The sequence below is a fragment of the Dromiciops gliroides genome, chromosome 3 (assembly GCF_019393635.1).
Source record: "Dromiciops gliroides isolate mDroGli1 chromosome 3, mDroGli1.pri, whole genome shotgun sequence".
NCBI classification, from domain to species: domain Eukaryota; kingdom Metazoa; phylum Chordata; class Mammalia; order Microbiotheria; family Microbiotheriidae; genus Dromiciops; species Dromiciops gliroides.
This window is the reverse complement of record NC_057863.1, coordinates 595,439,333-595,454,198: the sequence shown is the minus strand read 5'-3', so window position 1 is coordinate 595,454,198 and position 14,866 is coordinate 595,439,333. Positions and strand designations below refer to the sequence as shown.

At 53.1% G+C, this 14,866-nt stretch overlaps 1 protein-coding gene across 1 annotated transcript in view; it reads left to right on the top strand.

Moving 5' to 3' along the window:
- COL16A1 (collagen type XVI alpha 1 chain) overlaps positions 1–14,866 on the top strand; it is a 73,174-nt gene that overhangs the window by 33,987 nt on the left and 24,321 nt on the right. The window contains exons 39-51 of the mRNA XM_043998026.1: positions 1,557–1,610; positions 1,695–1,721; positions 2,574–2,639; positions 2,838–2,885; positions 3,005–3,058; positions 7,246–7,299; positions 7,597–7,635; positions 9,509–9,625; positions 9,718–9,759; positions 9,887–9,970; positions 10,721–10,765; positions 11,590–11,634; positions 14,367–14,420. Of these exons, the coding sequence (XP_043853961.1) occupies positions 1,557–1,610; positions 1,695–1,721; positions 2,574–2,639; positions 2,838–2,885; positions 3,005–3,058; positions 7,246–7,299; positions 7,597–7,635; positions 9,509–9,625; positions 9,718–9,759; positions 9,887–9,970; positions 10,721–10,765; positions 11,590–11,634; positions 14,367–14,420 (729 nt within the window). The remainder of the gene's footprint in view (positions 1–1,556; positions 1,611–1,694; positions 1,722–2,573; positions 2,640–2,837; positions 2,886–3,004; positions 3,059–7,245; positions 7,300–7,596; positions 7,636–9,508; positions 9,626–9,717; positions 9,760–9,886; positions 9,971–10,720; positions 10,766–11,589; positions 11,635–14,366; positions 14,421–14,866) is intronic.

Sequence of the window (14,866 nt, the reverse complement as noted above, 5' to 3'; positions counted from 1 at the left end):
GCTGAGGCCACTGAAACCTTTTTTCCGTCTGGTGGGAAGGTGGTAGGTGCTGGTGCTGGACACACTTGTGGCAGCCCCAGCCCTGCCCCCAACTCAGATCTCCACAGCTGTCAGTGATTTTCTTTAAGCACAAATATGACCCTGAACTTTAGAGGCTCCCTAGTGCTTCTGGGATCAGATGCTGACGATGCTGTTTACCATTTAAAGCCCTTCACAACCCGATTCCAACCAGCCTTATTGTCCATTAATCCCCTTCACATACTCTAGAGTCCAGCCAAACTGACTTGGGAAAGACTATGGTCTCTGGTGTCAGAAGACTTGGGTTCAAATCCTGCTTTTGACTCTTCACCTGTGTGACCTTGGGCAAGTCACTGAGTCATCAAGAATTTATTAAATGCTTACTCTATCTTAGGCACCGTGCTAAGCTTGGGGGTTACAGAAAGGCAAAAACCAGTCCCTACCCACAAGAAACTCCCATTCTGATGAGAGAGATGACATGTCTATAACTGGGTTCATATAATCTACACCCAGAGTAGGCAGAAGGGAATCTCAGAGAGACCTGCTTTGGCAGCTGGGGGGCCCAGGCTAGGCCTCCTGCAAGAAAGCAGGACTGAAGCTGAATCCTGAAGGAAGGCGGGCAGACTGAGGGGTCGAGGTGGGAGAGGGGAGGGTGTGTTCAGAGGAGGGCAAAGAGGCCGAGTGTGTGGAGGACAGTGAGGGGTAAAGAGCCTGGAAAGGTAGGAAGGGGCAGGCGATGAGAGCTGCCGCAGTTTGTAGGACGGGGATGATGTCAGGCTGGCGCATCAGGACAAAATCACCCTGGCAGCCGAGTGGAGGATGTATCGGGGCAGCGAGGGACTTGAGGCAGGGAGGAGGTGGGAAGGACTCGGACCCTCAGAGTGCTGTCTGTGTGAGCAGAGAAGGGGATAGACTGCCAGGGTGGAGCTGACAAGCTTTGGCAAAAGGACTCATGACCACCCGGGCCTCAGGCTCCTTATCTGTAAGGAGGGGAAAGAAGGAAAATGAGATGTTAAGTGACTTGTCCCGAGCCTTGCAACTAGTAAGTGTCTGAGGCAGGATTGAACCCAAGTCTTACTGAGGCCAGGTCCACTACATGGAACTGTGTTTGGCTGACTCATATGAGACCCTCAGCAGCTATTCAGCTGAGTCAAATGCCTCAGACAGAAGGGCCCTAAGAGGTGGGAGGGGAGGCCTCCTGGAAGGAGCTAAGGAGGAGGCAGCCCACTGGGGTAGAGACTTGGGCTCAGAGTCTTGCTCTGGCCCTGACTAGCTGGGACCCTCGGCACAGGCTCATCCCCCTGAGGCCCTGAGCCTCAGTTTTCCCATCTGTGAGATGGCCGGGGGACATCGCTCCCACCTCCAACATGCTCCAGTTCTGGGAGTGCTCTGGGCTGCCCCTTGAACCTCGGGTCTCCTTCCCTGGGCATCAAAGGTGCCCAGGCCTCAGCAGTGCCCATGCCTTTGCCTTCTCCTTTCCTCATGGAAGGAGGGAGGTGCCTGGACCATTCTCACCTGCCTCTTTCCTCCTACTCCAGGGCCGGGATGGGCCCCGAGGGCAGCCCGGGCTGCCAGGAGCCAGCGGGATGCCGGTGAGTAACTCGCCCAGGGTCAGAGCTGGGGTCTGGCTACCTCCTCCCTCTTAGCCTCTCACCACGCTCTGTTTGTTTCTCCAGGGAGAAAAGGGAGCCCGCGGTGAAAAGGTGAGTGTTCGTGGGCGCTGCCGAAGCCCATGGAGCTGGCAAGCCTGCTCAGGCACTGCTGCCACCCGCTGTCTCACCCACACGGACGCACACACATATGGACACACACACGGGCCCCCTTTCCTGGCTTCGTCACAGAGGGGCAGCTTCCCATTCAGGGCTGGAAGACCTGACCTCTGACAAACGCTCCCTGATCTTGTATTGGTGGACGAATCGCTTCCCCACCAGGAGCCTCAGTTTCCTCTTCTGTAAAATGGGAATAAGAACACTTGTACCCTCTGCCTCCCCTTGGAAACCTTAGAGGGCTTGATAAATCCTAGCTATCATTGCCATTAACCGCAGCAGGAGTGTGGTAATGGACGGGACTAGCCCGTGATTTTCCTCCCTGACCCCCCCTCCCTCCCAGTGTTCAGCCGGATCCCTCACCTGGGGTTCTTCTGGCATGTGGAGGTGGGCAGTTTGATAACAGGTATGGGAATCCCAGTCACTGCAGACCCAGCTTCCTGCTCATCCCTGCAGCCTGGGGTGGGAACCTCCGGTGGTGCTGGAATGGAGTATCTAGTGTATTTGGAAGAGTGAGCCAGGCAGGGCCAGGGAGGGGCAGAGGCCTGGTGGGTGGCAGGGCTAAGTGGTCAAGGATCAGAGTGGGGGAGGTGCTGGAAAATGGAGAACGAGGCTGGCAGGGCCCGGCTGAATGGGGACCATAAAGGAAGGATTTAGGGAGCAGCCGCTGTCAGGGTGCAGAGGGTCACAGGGCCTGAGAAAGTGGCTGGTCCCATGCATCCCTAAAGCCCTGGAGGATGCCCCCCTCTTCCCTTCCCCTACCTCCTGTAACTTCTCTTTTCTTTTCAGGGTGATCCAGGGGAGTGCTCCTGCCCCCCCGGTTCCCGAGGAGAGCCTATCTTCTCTGGCATGCCGGTAAGTGCTGCCCCCCGGCCCGGGGGAGCAGCCCGGCTGCCCGCCTCACCCCTGCTGTGCCCGCTGTGCCAAGGGGTCAGTGGGGCTTTGCGCTCAAGCCCGCGGCCCCCCTTTGCACTCCCACCCCAGCCTCCTGCTTGGTGTATAGATGTCTCCTGTAACCTCTCCCCTTCTTTTGCAACCCCCTCCCCCAACCAGGGTGCTCCAGGACTTTGGATCGGCAGCTCTTGGCAGCCGGGCCCTCAGGTGTGTGCCGCTTCTCTGCTTCTTGTCTCGCCAATGCCCTTAGCTCCCTGCCCTTGTTCGGCCATTACCAAGACGGGGGGGACCTTTCCCAGTGCCTGAGTCTTCTTCCTTTCTTCTAGGGTCCCCCGGGAGTCCCCGGACCTCCAGGACCCCCTGGAATGCCTGGACGACAGGTGAGGAGAGAAAACAAGGGGGTGGGGATTACACAGGGAGGCTGGCCAATTGGGCCCTGGTTTCTGGGCCCCACTGCCTCTTTCCCCAGTAACACTAAGCAAGGCAGCTTGTGCAAAGGTCCCAGGACGTGACCTTCGAGCCTAGCTTTGACTACTTTTGTAGTGGCTAAGGCCTCAATTTCCTTATCTGAATTAAGAACTTGGCCTTGGTCTTGAATCTGTGCACATATGAATTGTGACCCAAGGGAGGCCATTGGTGACTTAGGTGGCCCAGTGAATAAAGCACCAGCCCTGGATTCAGGAGGACCACACTAGCTGTGTGACCCTTTGGCAAGTCACTTAACCCTCATTGTCCTGTCCCCCACCCAAAAAAAAAAAAAGAAAGAGATGCCCTTCAGCAAATCACTTACTGGCCGAAAGCTTAGAAAGCAGGCAGTGCAATCCCCCTCCCTTTACACGTGGGGGTCCTGAGGCCCAGAGAAGGGAAGGGGTCATAGCGGCAAGGGAGTGACAAAGCTGCGGGGCTTCTTGAGCAGGGATTGTATTTGGGGAAGATCAATCAGAGAGCTTGTAAAGGTTGACTGGTAGGGAGGAGAGCAGGGACGAGAGGACCACACAGGAGGCTATCGTGGGGGGGCTGGCAGGGAAGGCACGGACGGAGGGGCTCTGAACAACAAACCCTGACAGGCCTGGGGAGAGGGAGCGAGGAGTCCATGGCAGCACCAGGGGTCTGAGCAAGGCTGGGGGATGATGGAGTTGTCACTAGAAATGGAGGGAAGGGATGATGGCGAATCTGGTATAATGTGTCACAACAGAAGAGACAAGCGTCCGAGTAGAGCTTCAGTCTTGAGCTTCAGAAGAGAGAGTTTGGGCCAGATGTAAAGGATTGGGAGATATCCCCATTAAAACAGCTGCATGGAGTGGATAGAGCGCTGGACTTGGAGCCACAGAGATCCAAGTTCAAATCCCACCTCAGACGTTTAGTATTCATGTGAGCCTGGGCAAGTCCCTTAACTTCTTTTTGGCTCCAGTAGAATCACACCTGCTTCGCAGAGCTGTTGTGGGGCTCAAATGAGAACTATAGGGGTAGAGCAAACCTTAAATCACTCTATGAATGCTAGCTGTTAATGTAATTAATACACTTGGGATCAGGAAGATCTGGGTTCAAGTGCCAGAGACCCTGGCTGTGTGACCCCGTCACATAGTTGAGTTTAAGATTTCCACAGGACAGAGACTGGGACTAGCTAAAGTCAAGAGTTACATAGCATCGATGTGATCACGCAACCCACGGGAGCCAATGAGGTCCCCAAGAGAAAGCATGTGCAGAGAGGAGAGGGCATGGAGCCCAGAGGCATGCTGACAACAAGAGACAGTGATATAAAGCACAATCCATCCCAGGAGCCTAAGAAGGCATGGTCAGATCGGAGGAGAAGAAGAAAGAACAACAGCACGAGGGAGAAAGGACCCAGGAGGGGAGGGTCATCAATAATGTCTGCGGGATGGAGAAGTGAAGAAGGCTGAGCACTAGGGGCAGTTAGATGGTGCAATCGATAAAGCACTGGCCTTGGATTCAGGAGGACCTGAGTTCAAATCCAGCCTCAGACACTTGACAGTTACTAGCTGTGTGACCCTGGGCAAGTCACTTAACCCTCATTGCCCTGCAAAAATAATAATAATAATAATAATAATAATAATAAAAGAGGGGAAAAAAAGGATGAGCACTAACAAGAGGCCATTGGGTTTGGCCACTGGGAGCTTTGGAGGAAGCTAATTCAGCCTAGTGATGTTGTCTGGAGCCAGACTGCAAAGTGTTGAGAAGAAAAGGAGAGGAAAGGGTGTGGAGGAAGTGCTGGGGTGGGGGGAGTGGGGGAAGCAGCATTTCTAGGAGTTTGACTAAGAAAGGGAAGGGAGAGAGAGGATGAGAACTGGAGGGCATGGTTGGCTCCAGGAATATTGTTTTTGAAAGATGGAGGAGGCATGGGTGTACTTGTAAGCAGTAGAGAAGGAACAAGCAGATGGGGAAACACTGAAAATAAAGGAGATAGAAGATGATTGGGGGAACGATTGGCTGGAAAAGATGGTAGATTTGGGATCAAGGGTATCTGTATAGATGTCACCTAACCTCCCTTAGCCTTGGTTTTCTCAGCTCTAAATTGGGCATAATAATAGCACCCATCTCACAAAATGGTTGTGAGAATCAAATGTGACAGTGTGTGTAGAATGCTTTGTAAGTCCTAAAAAACTATCTGAATGTGAGCTGTGGTTACTGTCAGAGATCTCCAGGGGAGAGAGGAGAGAGAGAGGAGATCAGAGGGTCAAGGACTGAACCTTGGGGAATGTAGATTGGATGAAGGGTAGCCTTCCAAGGACTGGCCTGAGAGGTAGAAAGGGGAAAACCAGGCCAGCACAGCCTCAGGAATCCCAGGAAGAGAGTTTTTAAAAGGAAGTGGGGAATCAGACGATCAAGAATGTCAAACATTGTGAGAGGCCAAAGAAAATGAAGCTGGTTTGAATGATGAACAGTTTCTTTGTATGTCACTGAATGTCCCATTACACATCCATCCCTCCCTGGTCCTTGCTGGGCTTCCAGTCCCTGCAGCAATGGAGATGCAAGAGGCAGGGTGGTGAGGCAGCTAGGTGGCGCAGTGGATAGAGCACTGGCCCTGGAGTCAGGAGGACTTGAGTTCAAATCTTGCCTCAGACACTTGACACTTATTAGTTGTGTGACCCTGGGCAAGTCACTTAACCCCAATTGCCTCACCAAAAAAAAAAAAAAAAGAGGCAGGGCAGCCTAGTGGGTGGTCCTAAGACCTGGGTTTGAATCCTGGTTCTGACAGTTACTTCCAGCATGACCTTTGGCAAGCCATTTCTCACCTCTCCAGACCTCAGTTTGCTCCTTAGCAAGAGGAGAGGTTTGAGGTCATGAATCTCTGCCAGATCTAAATTTCTCTGGGATCAGAGGGACAAGAGTCTGGTGTGAAATCCCTGAATTGGGGTGTCCCAGGTCTCTACTGTCTACCCCACTGCCTCCCATGAGCCAAGTGATCCCAAGTGAGCCATTTCAGCTCTTGGAGCCTCAGTTTCTTCATCTGTCAAATGAGGAAAATACTTGTACTCCCTCCCTCACAGGGCTATGCTATCAAGAAGGTACTTTATTTTGAATTGTTCTTCCTTACTAGAGTGTGAATTTCTCAAGGGCAAAGACTCTGTCTTTTCAAAACAGGCATATTTTTTCCAGGGCTTCATAGTGTCCAGCACATAATCAGCACTTAATAAGTGTTGAATGAATGAATGAATGAATGAATGAATGAATGAATGAATGAATGAATGAAAAAAAGGATAAATAAGTGAGGGAGTGAATGAAGTGATCTCTGCCTGTGTCTGCCTGGGCCACCACATGTCTACCTGCCAAGTATTGGGAGATTCTCAGAAGCTAGGCCTATGCCAAGAATGAAGATGTGCAGCAGCAGCCCTTCCTGAGGTCCCCAAGGTTGGATTGGGCTGTGGTTTTAAAAAAAAGAAAAAGAAAAGAAAAATGGAAACTCCCCTGGACTCTGGGCTCTGCCTAGGAATAAAAGTAGTGAGGGGAAGGGAAGAGGAGACAGAGACAGAGAGGAGGCTGAGCAGGGAGGGAGGGGAGAGAAGGAAAGAAAGAGTGAGAGGAAGAAAGGAAGGGAGGGAGCGAGGGAGGGAGGGAGAAAGGAAGTGAGGGAATAAAGGAAGGAAGGAAGGAGGGAAAGAAAGAAGAAAAAGAAGTAGGGAAGAAAGGGAAGAGAAAGAAGGAAGAAGAGAAAGAAATGGGGAAGAAAGGAGGGAATAGAGAAGGAAGGAAGGGAAGGAAAGAATGAAGAAGTGAAAGGAGGAAAGGAAGGGAAGAAGGAAGGAAAGAAGGAAAGAGAGGAAGGGGGGAGGGAACCTGAAGCAGGGAAACCAGGGCGCTGGAAGAGAAACATATACTATTTAAATTCCCTCCAATTCCCATTTCTGTTGGACTAACAGATTTACAAAATGTGTTCTTCACCACAGACCTCCAAAGGAGGCAATTATCCCCCTTTTACGGGTGGGAAAACTGGGGCTCAAAAAGGGGAATTGACTTGTCCAAGGTCACACAACTAATCATTGATACAACCCATGTGCTCTAACCTCAACTCTAGGGCTTAATGTGCCCCTTTTATCCTTGGCTCTAGGGAATACCTGGACACAATGGTTTGCCGGGACTACCTGGGCCAGCCGGAGATTTGGTAAGTCTAAGACTCCTGCTCTTTGCTCCACCTCCATCCCTCCACCCACCCCAGAGCTGAGCTGTTGGGATCTGTTCTCTCTTTGCATGTTTTTCTTTCTCCGTCTCTCAATGTGGGGCTGTCTCTGATTTTTAATTCCCTCAGTCCCATCTGGATCAAGTGCTGGGGAAGAAGGCTCAGAGGGCTGGGAGCCACTTTCTGTTTTCCACTATTTCTCCTCTCAATCCCTCCCAACTCTTCCCTGCCTCCCTCCCACCAGCCTGGCCCTGAGCCCCCGTGTCTCTGTCTCCCCTGCAGGGACCCCTATCGGCAGAGGCTGAAAGACACATTTTGAAGGTAAGAACTTGAATGGGGCGGGGTGGAAGGGGTGGGAGTGTGAAGGCAAGGGAGGCCCATGGGGTGCTCTCAGATCTTTAAGAGATACCTAACAGCCTGGCGGATGCAGACAGAGAGCTCTGGGGAAGCTTGTGACCTAAGACCCCCATAAGGAAAACTATGGGGGCCTGTGTGCAAGACCCACCGATAGCAGAGGAGGTGCCATTCTGCCCAGACCTCCCCTATGTGTTGGGATCATGGGCAGCCTTAGTCACATTGAGGGCATTCATGCTTCAAGTACAAACTGGACTAGACGACCCCGAGGCCTCTTCTAACTTGGAGCATGTATAAAGCGATGATTCATGAGACAGCTATGAAAGCAGCCCAAGGTACAAGATGAGGGGGTGGGAGCAGACAGCTCTAAGCAGCCTTCCAGCTCCTGAAGTCTGTGCTCTCTGCTCTAACGGCTTCTCAGCTCTGACGTTCCATGTTCTGGGTTCTAAGGGGAGGAATGGTGAGGGGCCTCGACATCATGCCCTGGGCATGTGGACCGAAGGAACTAGGGATGTTTATCTGGGAGAGGAGAAGACCCTGGGGGCTAGGGGAGAGAGAGTGTGTGTGTGTGTGTGTGTGTGTGTTGGGGGTGGGGGTAGGGGGTCCTAGACTAGTTATGCTTGGCTCCAGAGGACTGGAAAGTGAAAAGGTCTATTTAGGCTCTGTGTCATGAACGACTTCCTTCTGACCAGTGGGAGCGATCCCAAAGTGGGCTGGAGCCGCGGTGCCTCCGAGCAGAGGCTAGAGGGCCACTCAGCTGGGAAGTTGGAAAGGAGAGTCTTACTTGGTGTGATCTGGGTAGATGACCACTGAGGGCCCTCCCAGCTCTGAGATGGTGCAAAGGGGCCTTCCCTAGACCAGGTCCCAGGAGCCCTCCCAGATGTCCTGTAATCTATGAGGCTGTGTTAGTCTTTGGAGCAGTTGTCACCCTCAGCTCCTATTCAGTTTGTGGTCAATCATCTCTCAATGAGCTGCTCTCTGGCTCTGTCCTCTTCCCCCTCCCCTTCCTGTACTTAGGCAATGAGGTGTTTTTTTTAAAGAACGAAATGCAAAGTTGACATTCATCTTATTGACTTCTTAATGGAGACTTCTGGGCAGATTCAGATGAACAAGTTTCAATGAACGGATGCCTCTCTAGGGAAGAGAAGCCAGAGAAGCAGCGTGGTCGTTCTTAACAGGCTGCATGTGGGTGGTCCTCAGGCACCCCCAAAGGGTGGTGCTTAGGGTTCACAAGGTGGACTTAGGTCAGACACATGAAAGAACTTCCCAGCAGTGAGCTTTACTCGCTCGCAGCAGCACCAATCGGGATGTTCGTTGTATGCATGGCTGGCTCGCTTGGTGAAGTGGAACAGGCAGCGCCCACGGGAGAGCTCCCAAAGACAATCTGCAGGCCATTGCCTTGTGGGTGGGGCTGGTGGTTGTCCACAGGAGCAGGGGAATGGCCAGTGGGACCTGGGCTCTGGCCCTAGCCCCGGGCCTAGCCTTGCCATCCTGGCAAAGGATTTGGGGTTCTGCATGGATAGAGCTTCCTTTTCTGCCCATTCCCACACCTCCATCCCCACCTGAAGCCCCCCAGGGCTGAGAGAAACCAGCATCCATGCCTGGATCCATGCCATAGCAGGACCCGGGCATAGTGTGTGTGTCTGCCTGTCTATCATGCGTCTGCGTGCCTGCCTTTCCTTCTGTCCATGTGTGTCTTTGGGGGAGGGTGGCACCAGAAGATCAGAGACTTGAGGCTGTGCCTGGCAGAGGATACCCTGGGTCTCGACCTGGGGGAAGGTATAGCCATGGTCTCGGCTGCTGATGGCCCCATTGCCTTCCTCTCCTCTCCCTGGCCTAGAACATCTGTGGGGACTGTGTCCAGGCTCAGACAGACCTTCCAGCCCCCGGCCTGTTGAAAGGAGAGAAGGGTGACCAGGGCACCCCTGGTGTTCCAGGCACTGACAACTGCGCCCGGGTAAGAGACTGTGCCTCAGACTGCCTGCTGCTGTGGCTAGAAAGCCCTCTGCCCCTACTCCCCCAACTAATGCCTCAGATTTCCTTCCCCAGTGCTTCCTAGACCGGGACCGCCCGCGAGCCGAGGAGGCCCGAGTGAGTAAAGCTTCATTTACCTCTTGCTGGGGGCGCCCCCGGCCGTGGCTCCTCTACTCTTCTTTCTGGGAGTTCTCTGGGTGACTGTCGGGACTCTCCATTCTCTGTGTCTCTGTTCCCTCCCCAGGGAGACGCAGACGGGGACCCAGGATGCGCTGGGAGCCCAGGCCAGCCTGGCCCTCCAGGATTGCCAGGACAGAGAGGAGAAGAGGTAATGATAGTGATCCCAATAATAATCATACAATCCATGCCAGCCACTCTCATTTCTATGATGTGTGGAAGTTTACAAAGCCCATTCCTCGTAACATTATAAAATAGGCAAGGGAGACCCTGGGCAAGTCACTTAACCCTCATTGCCCCACCCCCATTATAGAAAAGGCTCAGAGAGGGTAGTGACCTGCCCACTGCCACACAGCCCTAAAGTGTTAGCACCTGGATTCAAAACCAGGCTTTGTGGGTCCTGATTCTTCTGGTCTACCTGGTGCTGCCACTTTTCTTGACTCCGAGACCATTGGATGTTAAAATTGATAGGAGCCTCCAAGATAATACAGGCTGAGCTACCTCATTTTTATAGAAGAAACTGGGGCCCAGAGAAGTGACCTGCCCAGGGTCACACAACCAGCCACTAACAGAGTCTGGATTCAGACAAAGGCCTCCTGTCTCCAGGTCCAAATCAGGGATCAGAGACTTGTCATCTGCCGCATCTCCCAACTTCAAGGCTTCAAGGGATGGGGGAGGCAGGTCCTTTCTTTATTACCATCAAAGCCAACTCTTCAATTATAGGCAGGCAGATTATCCCCGGCCAATCTTCCTTTCAAGTCAGTAATGACATTAGAGTCCACTGGGCTTAGCGAAATCCTGTGTTGACATCAGTACTGTCTCTGTTTACTTTCCCTGGGAGAGCCAGATAGTGTGGGAGCTGTCTTCTGACCCTGCCTTTTTTTTTTTACTTCTTTTGCAGGGTCCGCCTGGTATGAGAGGCTCTCCAGGGCTCCCGGGGCCCATTGTAAGTGTCTCCAGTCATCTGTTTGGGGCGCCTGAACTCGGGCGCTAAGGGCGCTTCGGAGGATGGGGGAGTGGACAGCCCAAATCCATGTCCCACTGTCTTTGGCAGGCAGGGAGCCTGGCTCCTCAGAATGCCCCCAGGAAGACCCATTCATCTTCCTGGGGTTGTGTGTCAGCTTTGCTTCTTGGTGCTCAGCTAGGCTAGGAGCTGGGCCCTCTTAGTACTGGGGCCTTCCACAGCATGCCGTACCCCCTGCCCCTACTTTGTGAGAACCACCCCTATGGGGTGGAATGAAAGCACGGGCTCTTTGGCTGGTGGTCTTGGTGACCCATCATAGGAATTAGGGCTGGCAGGGTCCTTGGAGATCATCCACTTATGCCTAGAGGGGTGAACCCCCAGCCCAGAGGCACATGGGTAGTGAGCAGCAGATCGAGCATCTGAACCCAGGGCATCCACCTCCAAGTCCAGTGGCCTCATTTTTTGAGGCCCGATGAGCCACGTGAAGGCCCTTAGGTTGGATGAGAGAAGGCTTGTGGGAGGACACGCGGCTTTTCAGAAGACAAAAGGTGGGCAGACAGCTACTCTTGACTGCCACCATGGATGGGGCCAAGGGAACAGGCTTCAGCGGCAAGGAGAGGAAGCACTTCTGGGTCATCTTGGCCGAAGATGAACAGAGTGACCCCTGGAGTTACTGCTCAGCCCCAGACTCCTCAGGGTCTCTGTTGTCCAGCCGTCCCAGAACGTGGCTTGGGCCTCATTGTCTCTCCTCGTGCCCCCAGGTTACTGTGCTCTGTGAGATGTGACACACCTGTTTTTCCCCTCAGGGCCCCCCAGGTTTTCCTGGCGCTGTTGGCTCCCCCGGATTGCCTGTAAGAATTTAGAGCTGCACGCATCCCGCCACCCCCTCTGCTTACCCCACCCCACCCCACCACACCCCGTGTTTCTTGTTGCTCCACTCCAGGCACAGTAGCTAACGACTGTGGGTGCCCATCTCTGATCGGGAAGTTCTCTGGCCTTGCAGGGACGTTTCCAGCTCCGTGGTTTCTTCTTGAATGGGTTCTCTATCATCTCTTTTTCATCCTCCTCTTCATGCCACCTCGCCTCCTTTCCCCGCCCATCCCCCTGAATTCTCACCTCCTGACCCATCCATTGGCCCACTCCATGGAAGCCATCTTTCCCTACTCACTCTTCCCCTCCCTCCCATCTTGTTTTCTTCCTCCTTTGGTCTGGATATCTTTGTTGCAGGTGCTTTTTAGGGGGCTTACAGGAGTCTGGCAGAGATGCCAGAGCTACCAGGTTTCTTGTTGCAAGCTGGCACAGACTCAGTGCCGTGCTGGACAATTGGGCTGCCCAGTGGCCCCCCGGCAATTTTGACCTTTCCTGTGGTCCCGAGCAGATGCCATTGGTACCCTGCCTATCTCCTCTTACCTGGCACTCCTCCCTCCCCTCTTCTTCTTCTTCACCCCCTTTCCTGGCATGGTATCAGGTTTGGGGTGACAAACCCATTGGATTTCTGGAAAATTGCCGGGACGTGCCCTCCCCACACCTGGCACACCTGCCAGGTGTCGTTAATTGCTCTGCCTCCGTCAGCCCCACGTGTTTGAGCCCCTCCCTGCCTGTCAGTCACAGATGCTAACCCGACCTGCGCTTGTCCAAGTCCACACAGCTCCACTGCATTACTCCGGGGTAGCCCCCTCTTTCCTCTTCCCCACTCTGCCACCCAGAGAGTTGGGAGGGGAGTGTGGGAGCGGGGCGCCTCCCCCTTGGTGCGGTGCCATCTGCCTCTGTGTCTTCGTCCCTGGTGAGAAGTTCCCTTGCTTCCACCTCGTGTCTTTCTGCTTGCTTGGGTGAAGGGCCCGTCCATTTGTCCGCCAGTCCATCCGTGCTGTGTCGTCCTCCTGCCGCGGGGAGATGTGTGGGCACCTTGGGACACAGGTGGGAGGGAGAGAAGGGGACAGAGAAGGGGCGGAGTGGGAGAGGAAGCCGCATGGGGCTCCTCACCTTCAGTGATCCAAGACAATGCACTTGGCAGAGTTGGGTTGGGAAGAAACAGGCTTTTGTTTTCCATTTCACCATCCCTCCTCCCCTTGAAAAGTGTCAGGTATTGCTCCCAAGGGAGCACTCCTATCTTGCCCTTGCCCTTGCCCTGAAAGTGGAGGTGCCCAGGGTATTGGGGGATGGGACTGGTAAGTACTGGGCACAGGGTGACAGGAGTGATGGAGTGTGCTGCTGACAGTCACTCATCTGGATGGGGGAGGTGTGCCACTTGCGGCCACTTAGCCAGGGGACGAATGAGCTTCAAGTCACTCAGTCATCTGAAGGGATGATCAGTGATGATCACTTCCTTAAGGGGAGCTCCTTGATGAGAATCATCCCTCTGGAGGAGAATGCTTCTAATAGGCACTTCTTTGTCGGGCGGGTATCTTGCTTGAGTCATTTTTATTATATTGGCCCTGTCTACCCATGAGCAATTAATATTTCTCTAATTATTCAAACCTCTAAGGCAAAACTCTGCAGACAGTTGAGAGAACTATACTACTGAAGGCTCCCCCTCTGGGGGGGCACGCCCTTGTACTCCATTTCTCTGGGCATATATTATTGGGGTTCACTGCTCCCCAGGATATTTGAAAGTCAATCACTTGGGGAGAAAAGTATTCCCCCTAATGATGACTTGTTGGGTATATTTGTTTTGGGGAGAGGTCAGGTGTTGGGGAGTGGGGCAGAAGGACCCTCTGGACAAAAAAGGGCTGATGCTTCCACCTAGAATGTCTTCAGCCCCCTCCTCCCTGTTCCTCACATTTGGACCGTTATCTCCTCCCTCCCATCCCTAAGGTCATGGCACCAAGAAGAGAAGGGTAAACTCACACAGGCCCAACAACCTTAAGATTGAAACGTTTGGGCTACATGGGACTTTGGACTGACCCTCCACGTTTTTGAATTTCTTCAGTTCCTCCGCCCCCACCACTGAGAACAGTTTCTTTTTCTATGATACTTTATAGCTTACAAACAACCCTGTGAGGTAGGAAGCAAGTGAATCTCCCCATTTGATAACTGTGAAGACAAAGACCTGTAGAGTTGAAATGAGTTGCCTAGGATCACACATACAGTCATCAGCAAAGCTTGGCCCCAGCCCTCCTGACTCTCAGCCCGTTGCTCCTTGCATTGGACTTTCCCACCTCTCCCATTATCACAGATCTCCCAGGGTCTGGACCTGAGCCATCCATATTAAGAACAGACAGGGTTGACAGCCTGTGGAGTATAATTGTAGGAGACAGATGTGTCAGGAAGCAACAGATGCTTGGCCTTGCAGTCCCCAACAGCTTCCATTTGGTGGTTATAAAACTAGGTCACCCCTTCCTGACCAGACAACACGGTATAGAACCAAGCTCACCGCCATTCTGACCCTGGGCTTGGTAATGGGAGGGGCAGGCTCAAGTCTCAGAGGGGACCCACCAATGACAGGTGGGTGTCAGTGGATTAGTCCCAGGCACACGCCAGCATGAGCCATGGGCAGAGGAATGGGAGGGGGCGAGAGGTGATATTGGGGGGAAGGGAGGGAGGAAGAGCCCCTCCCCAGTAACTTATATTCTTCTTTTCTAAGGGTCTCCAGGGAGAACGTGGTCTCACAGGGCTGACAGGAGACAAGGGGGAGCCGGTAAGTTAAGAGGGGTGCAGCATCCTGCATGGTATTGGGGACACCAGGCAGGCGGCCAAAATGGAGAAGGGAATGCTTGGCCTTGACGGCCCATCAGCATGACTCAGTAAAATAGCAGTTGATGGCATGTGTGTGTCAACTTGGTGAGTGACTCAAAGCAGAGAGGGGAAACTAACACATTGGATGACATCATTGGTGAACAAAAAGGTTCTGAGAGACTGAAACGATAGGCCAGATGAAGTGAGATAGAATTTAACAGGAGGGGGCAGCTAAGTGACACAGTGGATAAAGCCCTGGCCCTGGCCCTGGTTTCAGGAGGACCTGAGTTCAAATTTGGCCTCAGACACTTGATACTTACTGGCTGTGTGACCCTGGGCAAGTCATTTAACCCCTCATTGCCCCACAAAAAGAAAAAAAAAGAATAGGAGCAAGCGTCTAGTTCTATA